Source organism: Schistocerca cancellata, chromosome 2 (assembly GCF_023864275.1).
Source record: "Schistocerca cancellata isolate TAMUIC-IGC-003103 chromosome 2, iqSchCanc2.1, whole genome shotgun sequence".
NCBI classification, from domain to species: Eukaryota; Metazoa; Arthropoda; class Insecta; order Orthoptera; family Acrididae; genus Schistocerca; species Schistocerca cancellata.
The window spans coordinates 293,484,044-293,499,891 of NC_064627.1; the positions used below are offsets into that span (position 1 = coordinate 293,484,044).

Consider the following 15,848-nt stretch of genomic DNA (forward strand, 5'->3'; position numbering starts at 1 on the left):
GTAGACAGAGAAAGTTATGTTGAAGAAAGAAACAAAGCCAAACAGATAATTGCAGCATCCAAGAAGAAATCGTGGGAAGACTTTGGAAACAGGTTGGAGACTATGGGTCAAGCTGCTGGAAAACCATTCTGGAGTGTAATTAGCAGTCTTCGAAAGGGAGGTAAGAAGGAAATGACAAGCATTTTGGACAGGTCAGGAAAACTGCTGGTGAATCCTGTGGATGCCTTGGGCAGATGGAGGGAATATTTTGAAGAGTTGCTCAATGTAGGTGAAAATACGATCAGTAATGTTTCAGATTTCGAGGTAGAATGGGATAGGAATGATGATGGAAATAGGATCACATTTGAGGAAGTGGAAAAAATGGTCAATAGATTGCAGTGCAATAAAGCGGCTGGGGTGGATGAAATTAAGTTGGAACTCATCAAATACAGTGGAATGTCAGGTCTTAAATGGCTACACAGGATAATTGAAATGGCTTGGGAGTCGGGACAGGTTCCATCAGACTGGACAAAAGCAGTAATCACACCAATCTTTAAACATGGAAACAGAAAAGATTGTAACAACTACAGAGGTATCTCTTTAATCAGCGTTGTGGGTAAAATCTTCTCAGGTATTGTTGAAAGGAAAGTGCGAGTATTAGTTGAGGACCAATTGGATGAAAATCAGTGTGGGTTTAGGCCTCTTAGAGGTTGTCAGGACCAGATCTTTAGCTTACGGCAAATAATGGAGAAGTGTTATGAGTGGAACAGGGAATTGTATCTATGCTTTATAGATCTAGAAAAGGCATATGGCCGGGGTCCTAGGAGGAAGTTATTGTCTGTTCTACAAGATTATGGAATAGGAGGCATACTTTTGCAAGCAATTAAAGGTCTTTACATGGATAGTCAGGCAGCAGTTAGAATTGACGGTAAATTGAGTTCATGGTTCAGAGTAGTTTCAGGGGTAAGACAAGGCTGCAACCTGTCTCCACTGTTGTTCATATTATTTATGGATCATATGTTGAAAACAATGGACTGGCTGGGTGAGATTAAGATATGTGAACACAAAATAAGCAGTCTTGCATATGCGGATGACGTAGTTGTGATGGCAGATTCGATTGAAAGTTTGCAAAGTAATATTTCAGAGCTAGATCAGAAATGTAAGGACTATGGCATGAAGATTAGCATCTCCAAAACGAAAGTAATGTCAGTGGGAAAGAAATATAAACGGATTGAGTGCCAAATACGAGGAACAAAGTTAGAACAGGTGGACGGTTTCAAGTACTTAGGATGCATATTCTCACAGGATGGCAACATAGTGAAAGAACTGGAAGCGAGGTGTAGCAAAGCTAATGCAGTGAGCGCTCAGCTACGATCTACTCTCTCCTGCAAGAAGGAAGTCAGTACCAAGACTAAGTTATCTGTGCACCGTTCGATCTTTCGACCAACTTTGTTGTATGGGAGCGAAAGCTGGGTGGATTCAGGTTACCTTATCAACAAGGTGGATGTTACGGATATGAAAGTAGCTAGGATGATTGCAGGTACTAGTAGATGGGAACAATAGCAGGAGGGTGTCCACAATGAGGAAATCAAAGAAAAACTGGGAATGAACTCTATACATGTAGCAGTCAGGGCGAACAGGCTTAGATGGTGGGGTCATGTTACACGCATGGGAGAAGCAAGGTTACCCAAGAGACTCATGGATTCAGCAGTAGAGGGTAGGAGGAGTCGGGGCAGACCAAGGAGAAGGTACCTGGATTCGGTTAAGAATGATTTTGAAGTAATAGGTTTACCATCAGAAGAGGCACCAATGTTAGCACTGAATAGGGGATCATGGAGGAACTGTATAAGGGGGGCTATGCTCTAGACTGAACGCTGAAAGGCATAATCAGTCTTAAATGATGATGATGATGATGATGATGATGATCATGACGGCACAGTGAAACACAATCTGTTTATTTTTGTAATATTGCAGCAAATGGTTAAAATTTTGCATGAGCCAACACTGGTAATAATAAACATATATTGAAGCCTATAGAATTTTACACAATTCCTGTCTGATAATTAGGTAAGGTACGGAGGTAACATGTACCACAGTTAAAACCTCTTAAAAGTCATAGCATGGAATCAAAATAGGACTGGATATGTTCCTACTGAATCTCCTCCCAGCTGGATTCCGCACAACAGCCCAAGGACTGTCAACAGTTGTTAATGGAGAACTGTGAAGAAAAAGTTGGTGATAACCCCTATCTTGGACATTTTATACATGTTAGACAAAATGGGATGTGAAGGAAGTAGATTCAGCTGCTATCCTTCCAAGAAGGCTTACACTTTCATCGCACATGTAGGTTGGTATTATTCTGCTGAAATGTGATATACAGTTGGCTGAAGGAGGGCAGTAACCTCAGACTCTAAACCTTCCTGGATGCAGCAGTTGGTGTTAACACATTAGAGACGGTGCCAGTGTCTCACTCGTGTGCTGTCATAGACAGTGTCCGAGTGAGACTCAGCTTCTGTCTCAAACAGGTTTTCATTATTACAGAATGAATCACTTACAAGAACAGAATCACTTTCATCATTATTATTGGAGTCGCTTGAAAACGCTGCCACGTTACATTTCTTTGCATGTCTAGTGAGGTGACCGTCACTGGTAATTGTCGTCAAAAAACTCCTAAAGTATTTCACATTTGTTCATCTCCTGAATAGCACTTCCTCTGAAAGCAGGAGGAATGTCGAGACTAAAGGGTACTGTTTGACATATCAAAATGCTAAGTAAGCAAAAAGTACATCAAGGCTATAAAGTTTAATACATTGACTTCTGATGTAAACACTTAAATAGATAAAGTGGTTAAAATATCACAGCAGGTGGCATCTACAGATGGCGTATGAAAAACTCGAGTAAACTCAGGACCTGTCCGCAGTGTGTTAAGATCCCCCTTCATATGCAAGTGTGAAGAATGTGCATAGTATCCAGTGGCACGCCTAACCACCTCACTCGATGTAATCTTTATGTCATTTGAATCCATTGGTTTTACACATCACCTTCGTTGAAGCATGCTATGTATGTATCTCAGATCAAATTTCCAGTTTATTTGAATTTTCTGATATTGCACCCAATGATGCCAGCAAGGCGCATCAACATGTGCTTTCACATTGTCATTTTGTTTAATGGCTCTTCCTTGACTTGACTTTGCATATTGTGAGTGTTTCAGTTGCACAGGAAAGTGTTGTTGAGGCTACATCAACATGTCCGTCATCTATCTAGTCTTATTATTGATGATGCACTGTTCTGTGTGTCTTACAAATTTTGATTAATTTGACCCATTCTCTCTGGTTGTTGAAATTTACACAAAACCTTGTGTATTTACAGAATATTAACAACCAAAGTCTGTTATTTGCATACAACTATATTACCTGATTCTCCTTTTTTTTAAATACAATCCTTTGATGCACATAGTGTTGCATGACATATTTCCATAGCTTTGTCTCCAGTACTTTGATCTGCAAGAATGGCCAGTCATAGAAAGAATTGCCAGTAACCAGATATTGTAGCTTAATAGATAGGTGCTGGTTTGGAATTGTGTCTCATTGGAATATTTGGCTTTTTGGTCATGGTTACAGCCATTTTGTATAAAGTATCAAATATTGGGCCATTAACATGTAAAATGCTATGATTTTTTTCTGTTCAACCTCAGTTCCCTCAAGTTTCAGTAGTGGATCTTTGATGCTCCTTGTATCAATTTTTTGTCCATCAATCCTTCCCCTTCCCAGCAAAGTAGACTAGTTAGTAAGGCAACAATGTCTTTACCACAAACATTCTGAACTATAATTGTACATTTTATTGAACAGTCTAAGGAGCACTTCAGTAATATTACACAATATTATTGACTGCTTGGGGGCCACTTTAAACTAATCTAGCTTTTCATTTTGATGGTAGTGATAAAACTAAAATGGCAGTAACAATAATTTTCTTTGCTTAGTGGCTGCCTTTTTGTAGTGCGTTGTGATCTCTTGTTGTCATGGTCTGCTTTCAGCTGTTTGGGTTAGTGCCATCATTTTTATTATTATAGTATTCTCCTTTTCAGGAAATAAATTGGGGCTACGCTTGTTGTTTGGAACCAAAGGGCAATTGTCTAGTGCTGAGAAACAGCTAGCACCGATGTTTGCCATGGTCAGTAGGATTATGGCTAGTGCCTAGAACTGCAGTTACATTTAGTGCAAGGTTTGGTGCTTCTGGAATCCATTAGGAATCCTGATGTTGCTGCACTTATCGATGTGCAAGATCTGGCTGGATCTTCATTATTCATGTCAGAGATAAATGACGGACAATGGTGGGTTTGCATGTCACTGGGCAGAAGGCAAATGTGAGTACTGGCCACATGGCTGTCCCCTTATTCTTTAACGACAGATGAAAGGTGCTGCCCATTGTTTGTATCACATGAACCAGCACATGAAGCCTTTTTTTTTCTGGGGCCTGTGGCAGATTGTCCTGCTGTGTCAGGATAAATACAGATAAAGGTAATGTTTGTCACTGGAGACTCCAAGATTTGGTGGGTAATGGGGCCCCTCAGAAAATAACTGGCAGATAGGGGGGAAAGGAAGTCAAGTGTGCATTCAGTATGATTGTCTCTGTTCCTTTAGATGGCTGAATGAAGTGATAACAGCTTGCCTCACAGATTTGATGGCTTAACTCACTGTCCACGGCATTGTATCCAAAACCAACTGCAGTCTACTGGTTTGGAACTGAATGGAGCATTTAACAAAGATAGTCCTGCTCAGACAATACTTAGGTCTTGGATTGGATTTCTTTACCTCCATTGCTTATAGCAAGAGCCTACTCTGTTAGATGAGTACATTTGGTGTTCAACCCCACTCCCTCCCCCCACAAATGCATTACATGCAATAATCATAGAAAGATTAGCCACATTGATATCAGAACATGCATCATCATAGAACAGATCAGTGAGGTCACTATCTTAGATTACCCAGTAACTAACAGTCCTGGATTTTTGATTGTAAGACTAAAGTCCATGTAGAATCAGTGATTACATATGTTAAAATAAATACTAAGAAAGGTTGTACAACATTTTTGCTTATTAGGTGTGCCAGGAAAGAGATTGCAGGTTATCTGAGCAGATGAGAAAGAAAGTGCTGAAATACTGAATTACAGGCACTTTATTGTGAATAGCAGAGTAATCACATAGCCTAGATGTAGATGTAGGAATGAAGGAGGCGGCTCACCTAAAGACAGAAGCACTGCGTCATCGTCAGATGCACACAGGAAAGGTATAGAGCTTTACTTTACTAGCTTTCCAAATGGAATTCCTTTCTCAAGCTGTAGGAGAAACACGCGTGCGTGCACGCACGCTCACACACACGCGCGCGTGCCTGTCTCCCTACATTGTGCTGATTCGACTGCCAGCTCTTTCCTGGCGCCTGGTGAGTGTACTGGGATGAGGTGTGGGTGCCGTGTGGGGCAGGGTAAGGGATGGAGAGAGGCAGGAGTCAGGGAGGGGGTTGGAGGGAAGTGACTCTTGGGAGAACGGGGAGTCATCCATGGGCCAGCTAGGGATGCAGGTAGAGGAGGCATGTGGCAGACGGCTGAGCACTCGATTTCACAGACTAGGGCATGAGATGGCAGCACACTACTATCTGACACGCATTGGGCACTGGTAATGGGAAAGTGGTGGTGGTGGTGTGTGTGTGTGTGTGTGTGTGTGTGTGTGTGTGTGTGTGTGCGCGCGCACACACACAAATTCTATTTGGTGGGGGTAGGGGGACAGCAAGTTCCCTTAGGTTTAGGCTAGGAAGGTTATGGGAGCGAAGCATGTGCTGCAAGGATAGCTCCCATTTGTGCAGCTCAGAAAAGCTGGTGGTGGTGGGGAGGATTCAGATGGGATGGGTTGTGAAGCAGCCTTTGGATTCTCACATGTTGTATTCTGCTTCATGTTGTGCCACTGGGTGGTCCACCTTGTTTTTGGCAACAGTTTGACAATGGCCATTCATTCTGGTTGACAGCTGGTTGGTTGTCATACCAATGGAAAATGCTGTGCAGTGGTTGTAGCAGAGCTGGTATACAATATGGTTGCTTTCACAGATGGATCGGCCCCTGATGGGGTAGGGTAAGCCTGTGACAGAACTGGAGTAGGAGATGGTGGATAGGACAGGTCTTGCAGCTGGGTCTTCCACAGGGGAATGATCTCTGTGGCAGGAGATATGGGGTGGGAGTGGCATAGTGATGGACTATGATGTTGAGGATGGGTGGGACGCGAAATACCACATTGGGAGGGGATTGAAGTATCGTGGGTAAGATATCTCTCATTTCAGGGCATGGTGATAGATAATCGAAGTCCTGACATAGGATGTGGTTCAGTTGTTCCAGTCCCAGGTGGTACTGGGTGCCAAGGAGGGCACTTCTTTGTGGTTGGTTCTTAGAATGGATGTGAGGATCAGGTGTGTGTGTGGTTAGGGCATGGGAGATCGTTTGTTTTTTGAGGCCTTCAGCATACTGGATGAGAGAGTTCTCATTGCTGCAAATGCGTCTACCATGGCTGACCGGGCTGCATGGTGGGAGGGATTTTTTGGTGTGGAAGGGATGTCACCTGTCAAAGTGCAGGTACTGTTGGTGATTGGTGGGTTTGATGTGGACTGAGGTGTGGATGGAGCCATCTGGAGGAGGAGATGGGCATCTAGGAAGGTGGCACAATGGGTGGAGGAGGACCAGGTTAAGTGGATGGGAGAGAAGGTGTTGAGATTGTGGAGGAATGAGGCTAAGGTGTTCTGGCCTTGGGTCCAGATTATAAAGATGTCATCAATAAACCTGAACCAGGCCAAGGGTTTGGACTTCTGGGAAGCTAGGAATGTTTCCTGTAAGTGGCGCATGAAGAGGTTGGACTGGAGGGTGGCATGTGGGTGCACATGGCTGTGCCACAAATTTGATTGTATACCTTTCCTTCAAAGGGGTTAGGATGTAGTTGGTTAGCTGTATGAGGAGTTAAGTGGTGGGCTTGTAATCTGCAGGGTGTTAGGGGAAGTACTGTACAATTGCTGCAAGGCCATGGACATGAGGGATGTTGGTGTATAAGGAGATTGCATCTACAGTGATGAGTAGGGATCCGGGAGATAAGGGTGTGGGGATGGGAGAGAGCCATTGCAGAAAGTGGTTGGTATCTTTAATGTGGGAGGCTAGGTTATGGACAATTGATTGCAGGCATTGGTCAACAACGGCTGAGATACTTTCGGTGGGGGCACTGTAACCAGCCACATTGCGGTGCCCAGGATTGCAAAAGGATCAATAAGGCTAAGTTTAAAATTTTGTTTTTTTTATCTTCTTGCCTATTCTATGTAGGTGACCATAGAATTATACTCACTGATTCGTGAAAGTATCTTTTTTTTTCCATTTAAGGGGAACCGGAACGATCCATCTCCTCCATGTTAATTTTAACAGATAGAAAGAACATTTTTTCTAAAACCATTAAACATATTGCTCTGAAATTTGGGCTACATGTTCAGTGAATATTTCTCTACAAAGTTATAATGCCAGGTTAAGAAATAATAATTGGTTTTTGTTTTACAATTTTTTTTTAAACATGCTTATTTTTTTCTCTAAAATTTTGCACTTTTTCCTCTAAAACTCTGGAATTATACAATATTTTTTTACAATTTGTTATACAAATGAAGGAAAAGAAGTAAACAATATTGTATTTAAATTTCATTGATATACTAGTAGCAGTTTTTGAGAAAATGTTCCTCAAAGATGAAAATTTTAAAGTTGCAGGAAATGGCTTCCAAAGTTTTTTAATACATTCCTGCCCCATATGATGGATTATCAGAATCCTCTTCTTTCTCCAGTGTTAGTTTCCTTTTCACTGGTCTTTTCTTCTCTTTTGTTGCATGTTGTAAGCTTTTGTCTCTTCTTCCTGCACCTCTCAGTCTTTCTTCATCAACTAGGCACATTGTGGAAATGGTGTTGTGTCCTGGTTGGGAACCTAAACGTTTCAGCACATCACATTTTATAACGTTTCCACCATTGTATGTTGCCACTACATCATACACTCCAAAGTGCAATGTTTTTATCTGTACTAACACTCTTTTGGGAATCCTAATCCAAATTAAATTATTTACACTTTCATTTGGATTTTGTGTTTTCCCATGTAAACACCTTTCCAATAAACTTGGCTGTGATAAATCTCTGAATATGGGCTTAATTACATCAATTACAGCATTTGGCAAACTGTTTTTATGGGCATATTCCTTTCCTGGTTGGTACTTACACCATGAGTCATCATCTGTGGGGCACAGTGCATGTTGTGGCTGCTCATTTGTTGATGCAGTAGGAAAAAATAATGCCCATGCTGCTCTCCTCATATGCTCAATGCTTCTTGTATTTTGCCTAATTGCACATCCATAATACCTCTGCAATCTATCAATTGCTTCATCTGTCAATCTTCCTCTTCCTCCAAGGGTCTTACCATCACTAAGCTTCTGGGATCCTAATGTCTGCTTTAGTTTGCGCAAGCAAGCCCCCATGCACTTCTGCACATGTCCAATGCACTCCTGTTTTTAATGTGAATTTCATTGCCATAAGGTTCGAGTTCCTCTACAGCTTTATTTCCCTTAGAATCACCATCTCCTAGATTGTTAGTGTATCATACATTATACCACTCCTGTGATCTGGAAAAAATTGCTTTTACTCCCTCGACTTCCATCGCTCCACAACTTTCTTCAGCAGAAGATCCCACCAATTCATTATAAAATCCAAACTTGTTTGTTGGTTTTGGCAAGTTCATGATTCCACATAACATTGTCCATGCAGCACTGCCCTTGCCAATGCAACGCAAGCCATACACTAGCCTAACATTTATATCATACACCTTCTTTCCAATATTACCACTACGAGGACTACTGTTAGAATTAGAAAACGAAACTTCTGCAGCACATTTGTTACACTTCAATAACATTTTACTTGCTAAATCAATCTGTGAAGTTATTTTCAATTTCAGTCCTCTTGCTTTGCAAACTTGGCATAATATGTTATGTTTCAAAATATTAGACAGCAAGGAAATGTTAATTATTTCATTCACATCATTACTGTCACTTTCACAGTTTTCAATTTTTTCTTTGCTGTCACAAAGTTTCTTGCTGGAAGAAGTTCTATCATATTCATTTGGAGTAGTCGGTGAAGCAGTCTGAGCAGCATCTCCCTACGAAACAGCAAAAGATTTCTTCTTCCACTCATTATGCCTATTCTTAAACACTCGATTGCTGAAACGGGGTATTTTGATATCCACAAACCAAATACCTAAAACAGGTACGAGCAAAATTCGTCAAATATGCAAAATTGAACAGCTAAACAACACAAAGCAAACTCCACAAGTCAACACACATGGTATAGCGTTTATGTTTACTGATATGAACAGTGACTTGTCACAGAGATAAAGCCATACAGTGTTGGAAAACAAAACACTGTCTAATTCCACAAAGATACCCTGCTTGCAGCCAGCGAGCGGTGCCATCAGAGGTGACGCACCAAATTCGCTACAACCGTTTACGCGGCACGTCCACTTTGCAACGATAAAAAACACACTTAGAATTAACTTAGAAGGGTGAAACTTGATTTGTTTTATTCAGATCCAAATAATTTTATAACAAAAATAAAACAAAAAACGTTAATTTTGTCATTTTCCTCGTTCCAGCTCCCCTTAACTTGGGATCTTCTGATTTCAATTTGTTACAAAATTACAAACTAAATTTTATGGTTATTTGTTAGGGCTTATTCTGATAGTAAAAATTTCAATCAGAAATTGTATGGATCCTGCAAACAAAGCTCTTGAAAAATTCAATTCTCCCTTGATGAAAGCTCTATAGCTTGTAGTCAGGTGGCAGTGTTAAAAAAGATATTTGAATACTACGATCCAGCTGGAAATTGAGAGCTTTTCATCAGTTGTATACATTGGGAGAGTCTGTTCACTCATCAGCAAATAGAATTTGGCACATCATTTTTAATAAATGTAAAAGTAACTTGTGGAGCATCCTAAGGTGTGTATGAAGCTCCGTGGTGATGCTGTTGGATATAAAAAATAGATGCGACAACAGTTCATGTAGTTTAATGCAGGAAGATATGCTGAGGACTGGACACAAATATTGGAAGCTGATCTCAATGTAAAGAATGTAGGGTACTGCACATGCATACCCCATTACTGCTTGGTATAAATCACCATAAACAGCACAAATGAAAATTTCTAGTCTGTCTGCAATGGCCTAAAGTGTAACAACCATGGAAAACAAATTGTAGGCAAAGCAGATGTTATTCCTGGGAAGATATGTAAATGTAACTCATTCAAGAAAAAACACCTAACCAATTTGTGACTGTTACTTGTCAGTCTCAGACACTACTACCTGGGATTAATAGAGGAGATGAATTGCAGAGGCCGGCTGGTGTGGCCGAGCGGTTCTAGGCGCAGTCTGGAACCGCGCAACCGCTACGGTTGCAGGTTCGAATCCTGCCTCGGGCATGGATGTGTGTGATGTCCTTAGGTTAGTTAGGTTTAAGTAGTTCTAAGTTCTAGGGGACTGATGACCTCAGATGTTAAGTCTCATATTGCTCAGAGCCATTTGAACCATTTGAATTGCAGAGTTTTTTGGAAATGCTCATCAAACTCCAATGGCAGACATTACAAGAGAGTTGTGTATGATAAAGAGGTGTACTGCTAAATTTCTGAGTACATTAATGCAATATATTACTTCCTCCTACATACATCTCGCGAAATGTCTGTAACGGGAAAATCAGAAAAAACTGGGCTCATATTTAGGCTTGCTTACAGTCTTCCTTTCCATGACTGGGGCAGGAAAGAGGTGCTAATAATACATCCCACAACATTCTGTAAAGTAGCTTGTAAAATGTAGATGTAACCAAACCTTTCCATTTCTTAATTAATGTGATTTGTTGATATGGGGGAGAGGATGAAACAGCGAGGTCATCGGTTCCTTCATTAATCTGAGAATATGCTTTTCTTTAATAGCACTGTTTTTGCTAAGATGTTAAAATTGTCAAGAAATGTTTACATTCTTGTGTGTCATGAATATGGTACAATTTGTAATGTGTTTTATGGTTTTGCAATTTCAGTGAAGGACACCATAAATGGTATTTTTAGTAGCCAAGCAACAAATTTACAAGATTGCTTGATAAAGAAAGGGGGATGGGATGAAAATGAAGCTAAATCTGCAACTGACATGTTGATCCGTAAGTGTGAATGTGCTCTTCAAGCACATAGTGATGATTTGCAGGTGTGTTCTATTTCTAATTTTCTTTATAAAATGACTTTTTAATTAGGTAAACAAAAAAGGAAAAACTAGTCATTATCTAATAATAGAAAATAGTGGGAATATGTGCTTTAGGATGTAACATAAAAAGATGAAAGAAATATAATTATTGGATTTTTTACTGTGGATTATTGTTGTAAGGAAGAGTTAAGAAAATAACTTATCTGCTCAACTAATTTCTGTACATATTCTTAAACCATTATACTACTTATCACAAGAGTTTCCAAAAGAGTTTTTGGGGTATTGAATTAGTATTACTCAAGAATGCGTGATCTTTTAGTGCAGTTCATTACTTCCTTGTGCCAGTTTATGAGTCCAATATGGAATCTCCTGAGTAGCATTAGGGTTAAAGCTCACAAGGCAATGAGGCTGCAGTAGTCTAGCTGAGTTAACCTGAATGAACAGACAGCTAACGGTCAGTCATCCCCAATGAACCGAGTGAAATGGATGTGGAGGGTGTTGTAATTGTTTACCTTTTGTCTCATAAGAAACCCAAAACCACATTATTCAGGCTCATTTTAATGTAATTATAAAAACTATTTTTCTGTCATTTTACTTTCTTTATTTGACGCAGATGATATCTACACATACATAGATGAGCAAGCATATGGCATACATAGATGGGCAAGCATATGGAATGTGTAGTGACTAATCTATTTTTAAGCAGTCAGTTTTGCATGAAAAACTCGTCAATTAAAATTTACTAGTATCGGAGAAAAGCTCGATATCAAACAATGGAGTACCAATGCCATACACCATCATCTGTGGCGAGGCAGTTGATATAACTGAAAATTTAATGCATTCATATTTTTAATACCAACTGTCTCAGTAGAATGCACAGTTATCGTTCTGGTAAATAAATTAAGAATATTTCATCGACTAGTGGATGTTCGAGAAGGATTTACGTAATTATGTGTGAGAAAGAGGTGGCTATAAATTTGAAGACACATTGTACTTCCCTCCAGAAGTGGAAATTTGCCCAGATTCTTCAAGCAGTCTAGAATCATCGCGAATTTTGTTCCGGGATGCAAACCAGGTCTGTCTGCTTCAACAAGTGTGCATAGACTGAAGGCAGCCACATACGTTCTCCACAAGACAACCTGCTCACAACTGACTGTGCGGAGCCAACCAGCTGCTGTGCAACAAAACATGCTCTGATGGCTGCCACACACAGGAGATCATGGTTTCCTAGTGCACAGGCTGCAATGAACTGTCACTGTTTTATTAGCAGCCACAGCCAGACTGCCTAGTGCATTACAGCCCTTGGAGGGATGGAGAGGGGGGGGGGGGGGAGAGATAGTAGCTTTCACTGATGACTCAGACTAGCGAGAGGGTTTGATGGACAAGTGAAAATATTTATTGCCATAATGAGGAAACTGTAGGAACTTCTTTTTATTTTCAAAGAGATCTGCAATAAATAGAAGCTGAGGCAGGAACTGAGTAGTACACTCTTAAATTAACTGGCTATTGAGCTAAATCCTAAAAGCATAAAACTGGAAATATTCTACAGTAGGTGACCTAAACACTCTCCCACCACCCTCCCTTCCCCATCCCCCCATTGCTATAAAACTTTCCATCCTTCACTACATGGTCCCCTTTGCTGAATTTGTCCTACCATTCCTCTTCCAAATTTTATTGTTAGTTGAATCTTGTTGGGAAGGCCAAACATTTCAGTGTACTTTGTACTTTCCACCTTTTGTTCTTTCCTGTCTTGGCACCCTTCCTTTCTGGATAGAGTAATAAACCCAACACAGTAACAGTAGCCACCTATGTTGTTGTTGTTGTTTTTTTTTTTTTTGGGGGGGGGGGGTGTTGTTCATAAAGTACCTACAATGAGGTAACCCCTTGACCATGCAGTGAGCAAGGATAGCAGGCAGTGGTTAACTGTCCAGATGGCTGGGTGGTACCCGTGGGGCGAGCCCCCCATTTGGATTTAGTGGCACCCATGCAGATGATTCGCAAATAAAGCAATGTAAACTTTCTTACACTGGTGTTTGCATGGTCTCAGTAATTTCTTCTGAAGGAAAGAATTACTACAACCCTGAGAGATGTGACCTGCAATGTTACCTCTCCTGGATACTTCCCAGGATTCTGCTGATCTGCAACCGGATACCAGTCAGCCTCTGAAGGAGCCATGGGTTGCTGGTCGTAGGGCTTCATATTCCTCCTTTTGTCGCTGAAACTATGGCAGACAAACTGTCACAGACACTGAAACCATCCAGTGAGAAGTGGGACAAAAATAAGCCCACTTCGACAGAGGAGGTTTAAGTGGTTCTTGTGCCACGAGACTCTGTACCTGTTGTGACCAGATGAAACTACTTTTGACCAGCCATAAATGTGGTTCCTTTGGTTGTTCTGGGAGAACTTTCATCAAACTAGAACAAATGAATATTAATTCACATAATTACATAGATGAATAAAAGATTTACCTAACTTTGACACACTCCTTTGCCACAGGAGTACTGGATAATTTAAAACTGTCATTGACTAGCAAAGCATCATTTGATGCACTAATTAGCAAACTGTTCTCTTGATGCACAATGTTAAAACTTTGCTAAGGCACACCTCATCAGAAACTTAACAACTTGGACCTACACTATGTTTTGAGACTGCTGTAGCTGAGGTCACGAACTGGGCTGAGCTCTTGCGTACTTGACCTCTGGTGCAACGGCACTGCTGTGCTGAAATGGGGGTGAGGTCTTCATTTGAGATTGCAGCAAGCCCTTGCTAATGTCTGTGGTATCAATTCACATTGTCGACTTTGTTGTGTCATCAAGCTCTCTGGACAATACCACAGTACCCAAGGCAGAGTTCCTGGTGACGTTTATGCCACTGGATATACCCCCCCCCCCCCCCCCCCCTAGTGGCAGCAGGTAATCCTTGGGCATGACCTACCTCCATGATCCCTTCACATCCCCACTGAATACCAATTTGCGTTGCCCTTCTGGAAACTAGGCCTTGGATGGAGTTTGCATCTACATTGTGGGTTCCGTCTACAGCAGATCCATGCCACTTGATAAGACTTTGGAGGCTGTGGTTATTTGTGTGAGATGGTCTTTGAATTTTGTCATTTGTGACGTATATCGCCCTCTCTATGATGATGTGTCTCAGACCATATCTTCTGCGTTGATTTCTCAGCTCCCCCACCCTTTCTCATTTTGGGTGACTTCAATTCCCACAACACTGTTTGGGGTGAAACTACAACCACTGGCTGCAGTAAAGCTACTGAAAATTGGCTGTGGTACAGCTATCGAAACTTCGGCACAGAGCTCAGTCCTCCTCTTGAATACTGGTGCCCCCTCACACATCTTATTCGGCCATTGATCTTTCCATTTGCAGCCCTGGTCTTTTCCGCTCCATCTTTTGGAGGATCCATGATAACCTTTGTGTCAGTGATTTTGGATTGTCTCCTCCCTTCCTCAGTATCAGTCACCTGGGTGTCAACACAGATGGGCTCCAAAAGTGCTGACCAATATGCCTTTGCCTCTGCCGTCACCATAATCACACCACCATGTGGGGGTATTGATGCGATTGGTGAGAGCACAACCATAGCCATTCTTTCAGTAGCAGACTTAGCAACTGCCATTCCTTGAGATCCCTCCATCGGGGCTGTCCAGTGCCATAAGTAATATCCATCGATGGAGCACCTCATTGCCTTTAATTGGCTCTGTGCCCGGGTCTGCGACCTCATAAAATTACAGAAACATGTTACTATCATTAAACTACATGATGATTCTGTAGACACCAGTCCCCCCACAGGTGTATGTGGTATCTCCCTGAATGGTGTTTGCTACACTGACCCAGATGCTGTCGCCAAACATTTTACTCTACATTATGCTTGAGCCATTGTGTCTGAGAATTATCAGCCTGTGTTTCATGTCCTCAAACAGGGGCTGGAGCAAATTCACTTACCTTTTGCAACATGTCATGTTTAGCCATATAATGCTCTGTTTGGTGATTTGGAAATCGGTGACCCAGCTCTTTGCCCTGATAGGGCTGCAGGGCCATACCACATCCATAGCCAAATGCTCAAACACTTATTGATGGATTGCGAACACCACATCCTTGCCATTTTCAACTGTATCGGAAGCAAGGGTGATTTCTCGGCTCAGTGTCGAGAAAGCGTGAGCATTGTGGTACTGAAACAGTAAATACACCCTTAAGATGGACAGCTGTTGCCCAATTAGTCTCGCTAATGTACACTGCAAGTTGCTTGAACATATGATGAGCCAGTGACATTGTTACTATGTTTGAGTCTCTGTTCTAGTTCATTTTTCACCAAAACCATTCTACTGCTGATAGTTTGGTCTGCCTGGAGTCTGCTGTCTGCTATCCAGTCAGCTTTTGCCCGACATCAGTACCTTATTGCTGTCTTCTTCATCTTGAAAAAGGCTTAGAGTACCGCATGGTGTACACAGGAGAATGGGTTACGCGAGGGCTCTGTATTGAGTGTGCCCCTTTGTGTAGTAGCTTTCATTGTTTTAGCTGCAACTGTGGGTCAACACTGTTGCCCTCCATGGAAACTGATGATTTTCACATTTACTGTTG

At 41.4% G+C, this 15,848-nt stretch overlaps 1 protein-coding gene across 2 annotated transcripts in view; it reads left to right on the top strand.

Annotated features, from left to right (window-relative positions):
• Window positions 1–15,848, top strand: part of LOC126161655 (protein MIS12 homolog) — a 52,572-nt gene that overhangs the window by 12,206 nt on the left and 24,518 nt on the right. The window contains exons 2-3 of one of the 2 annotated variants that reach the window (XM_049917649.1): window positions 4,064–4,342; window positions 11,104–11,264. In XM_049917649.1, the coding sequence (XP_049773606.1) occupies window positions 4,297–4,342; window positions 11,104–11,264 (207 nt within the window). In that variant the 5' untranslated portion in view covers window positions 4,064–4,296. The remainder of the gene's footprint in view (window positions 1–4,063; window positions 4,343–11,103; window positions 11,265–15,848) is intronic. The other variant, XM_049917648.1, reaches the window with a different exon arrangement.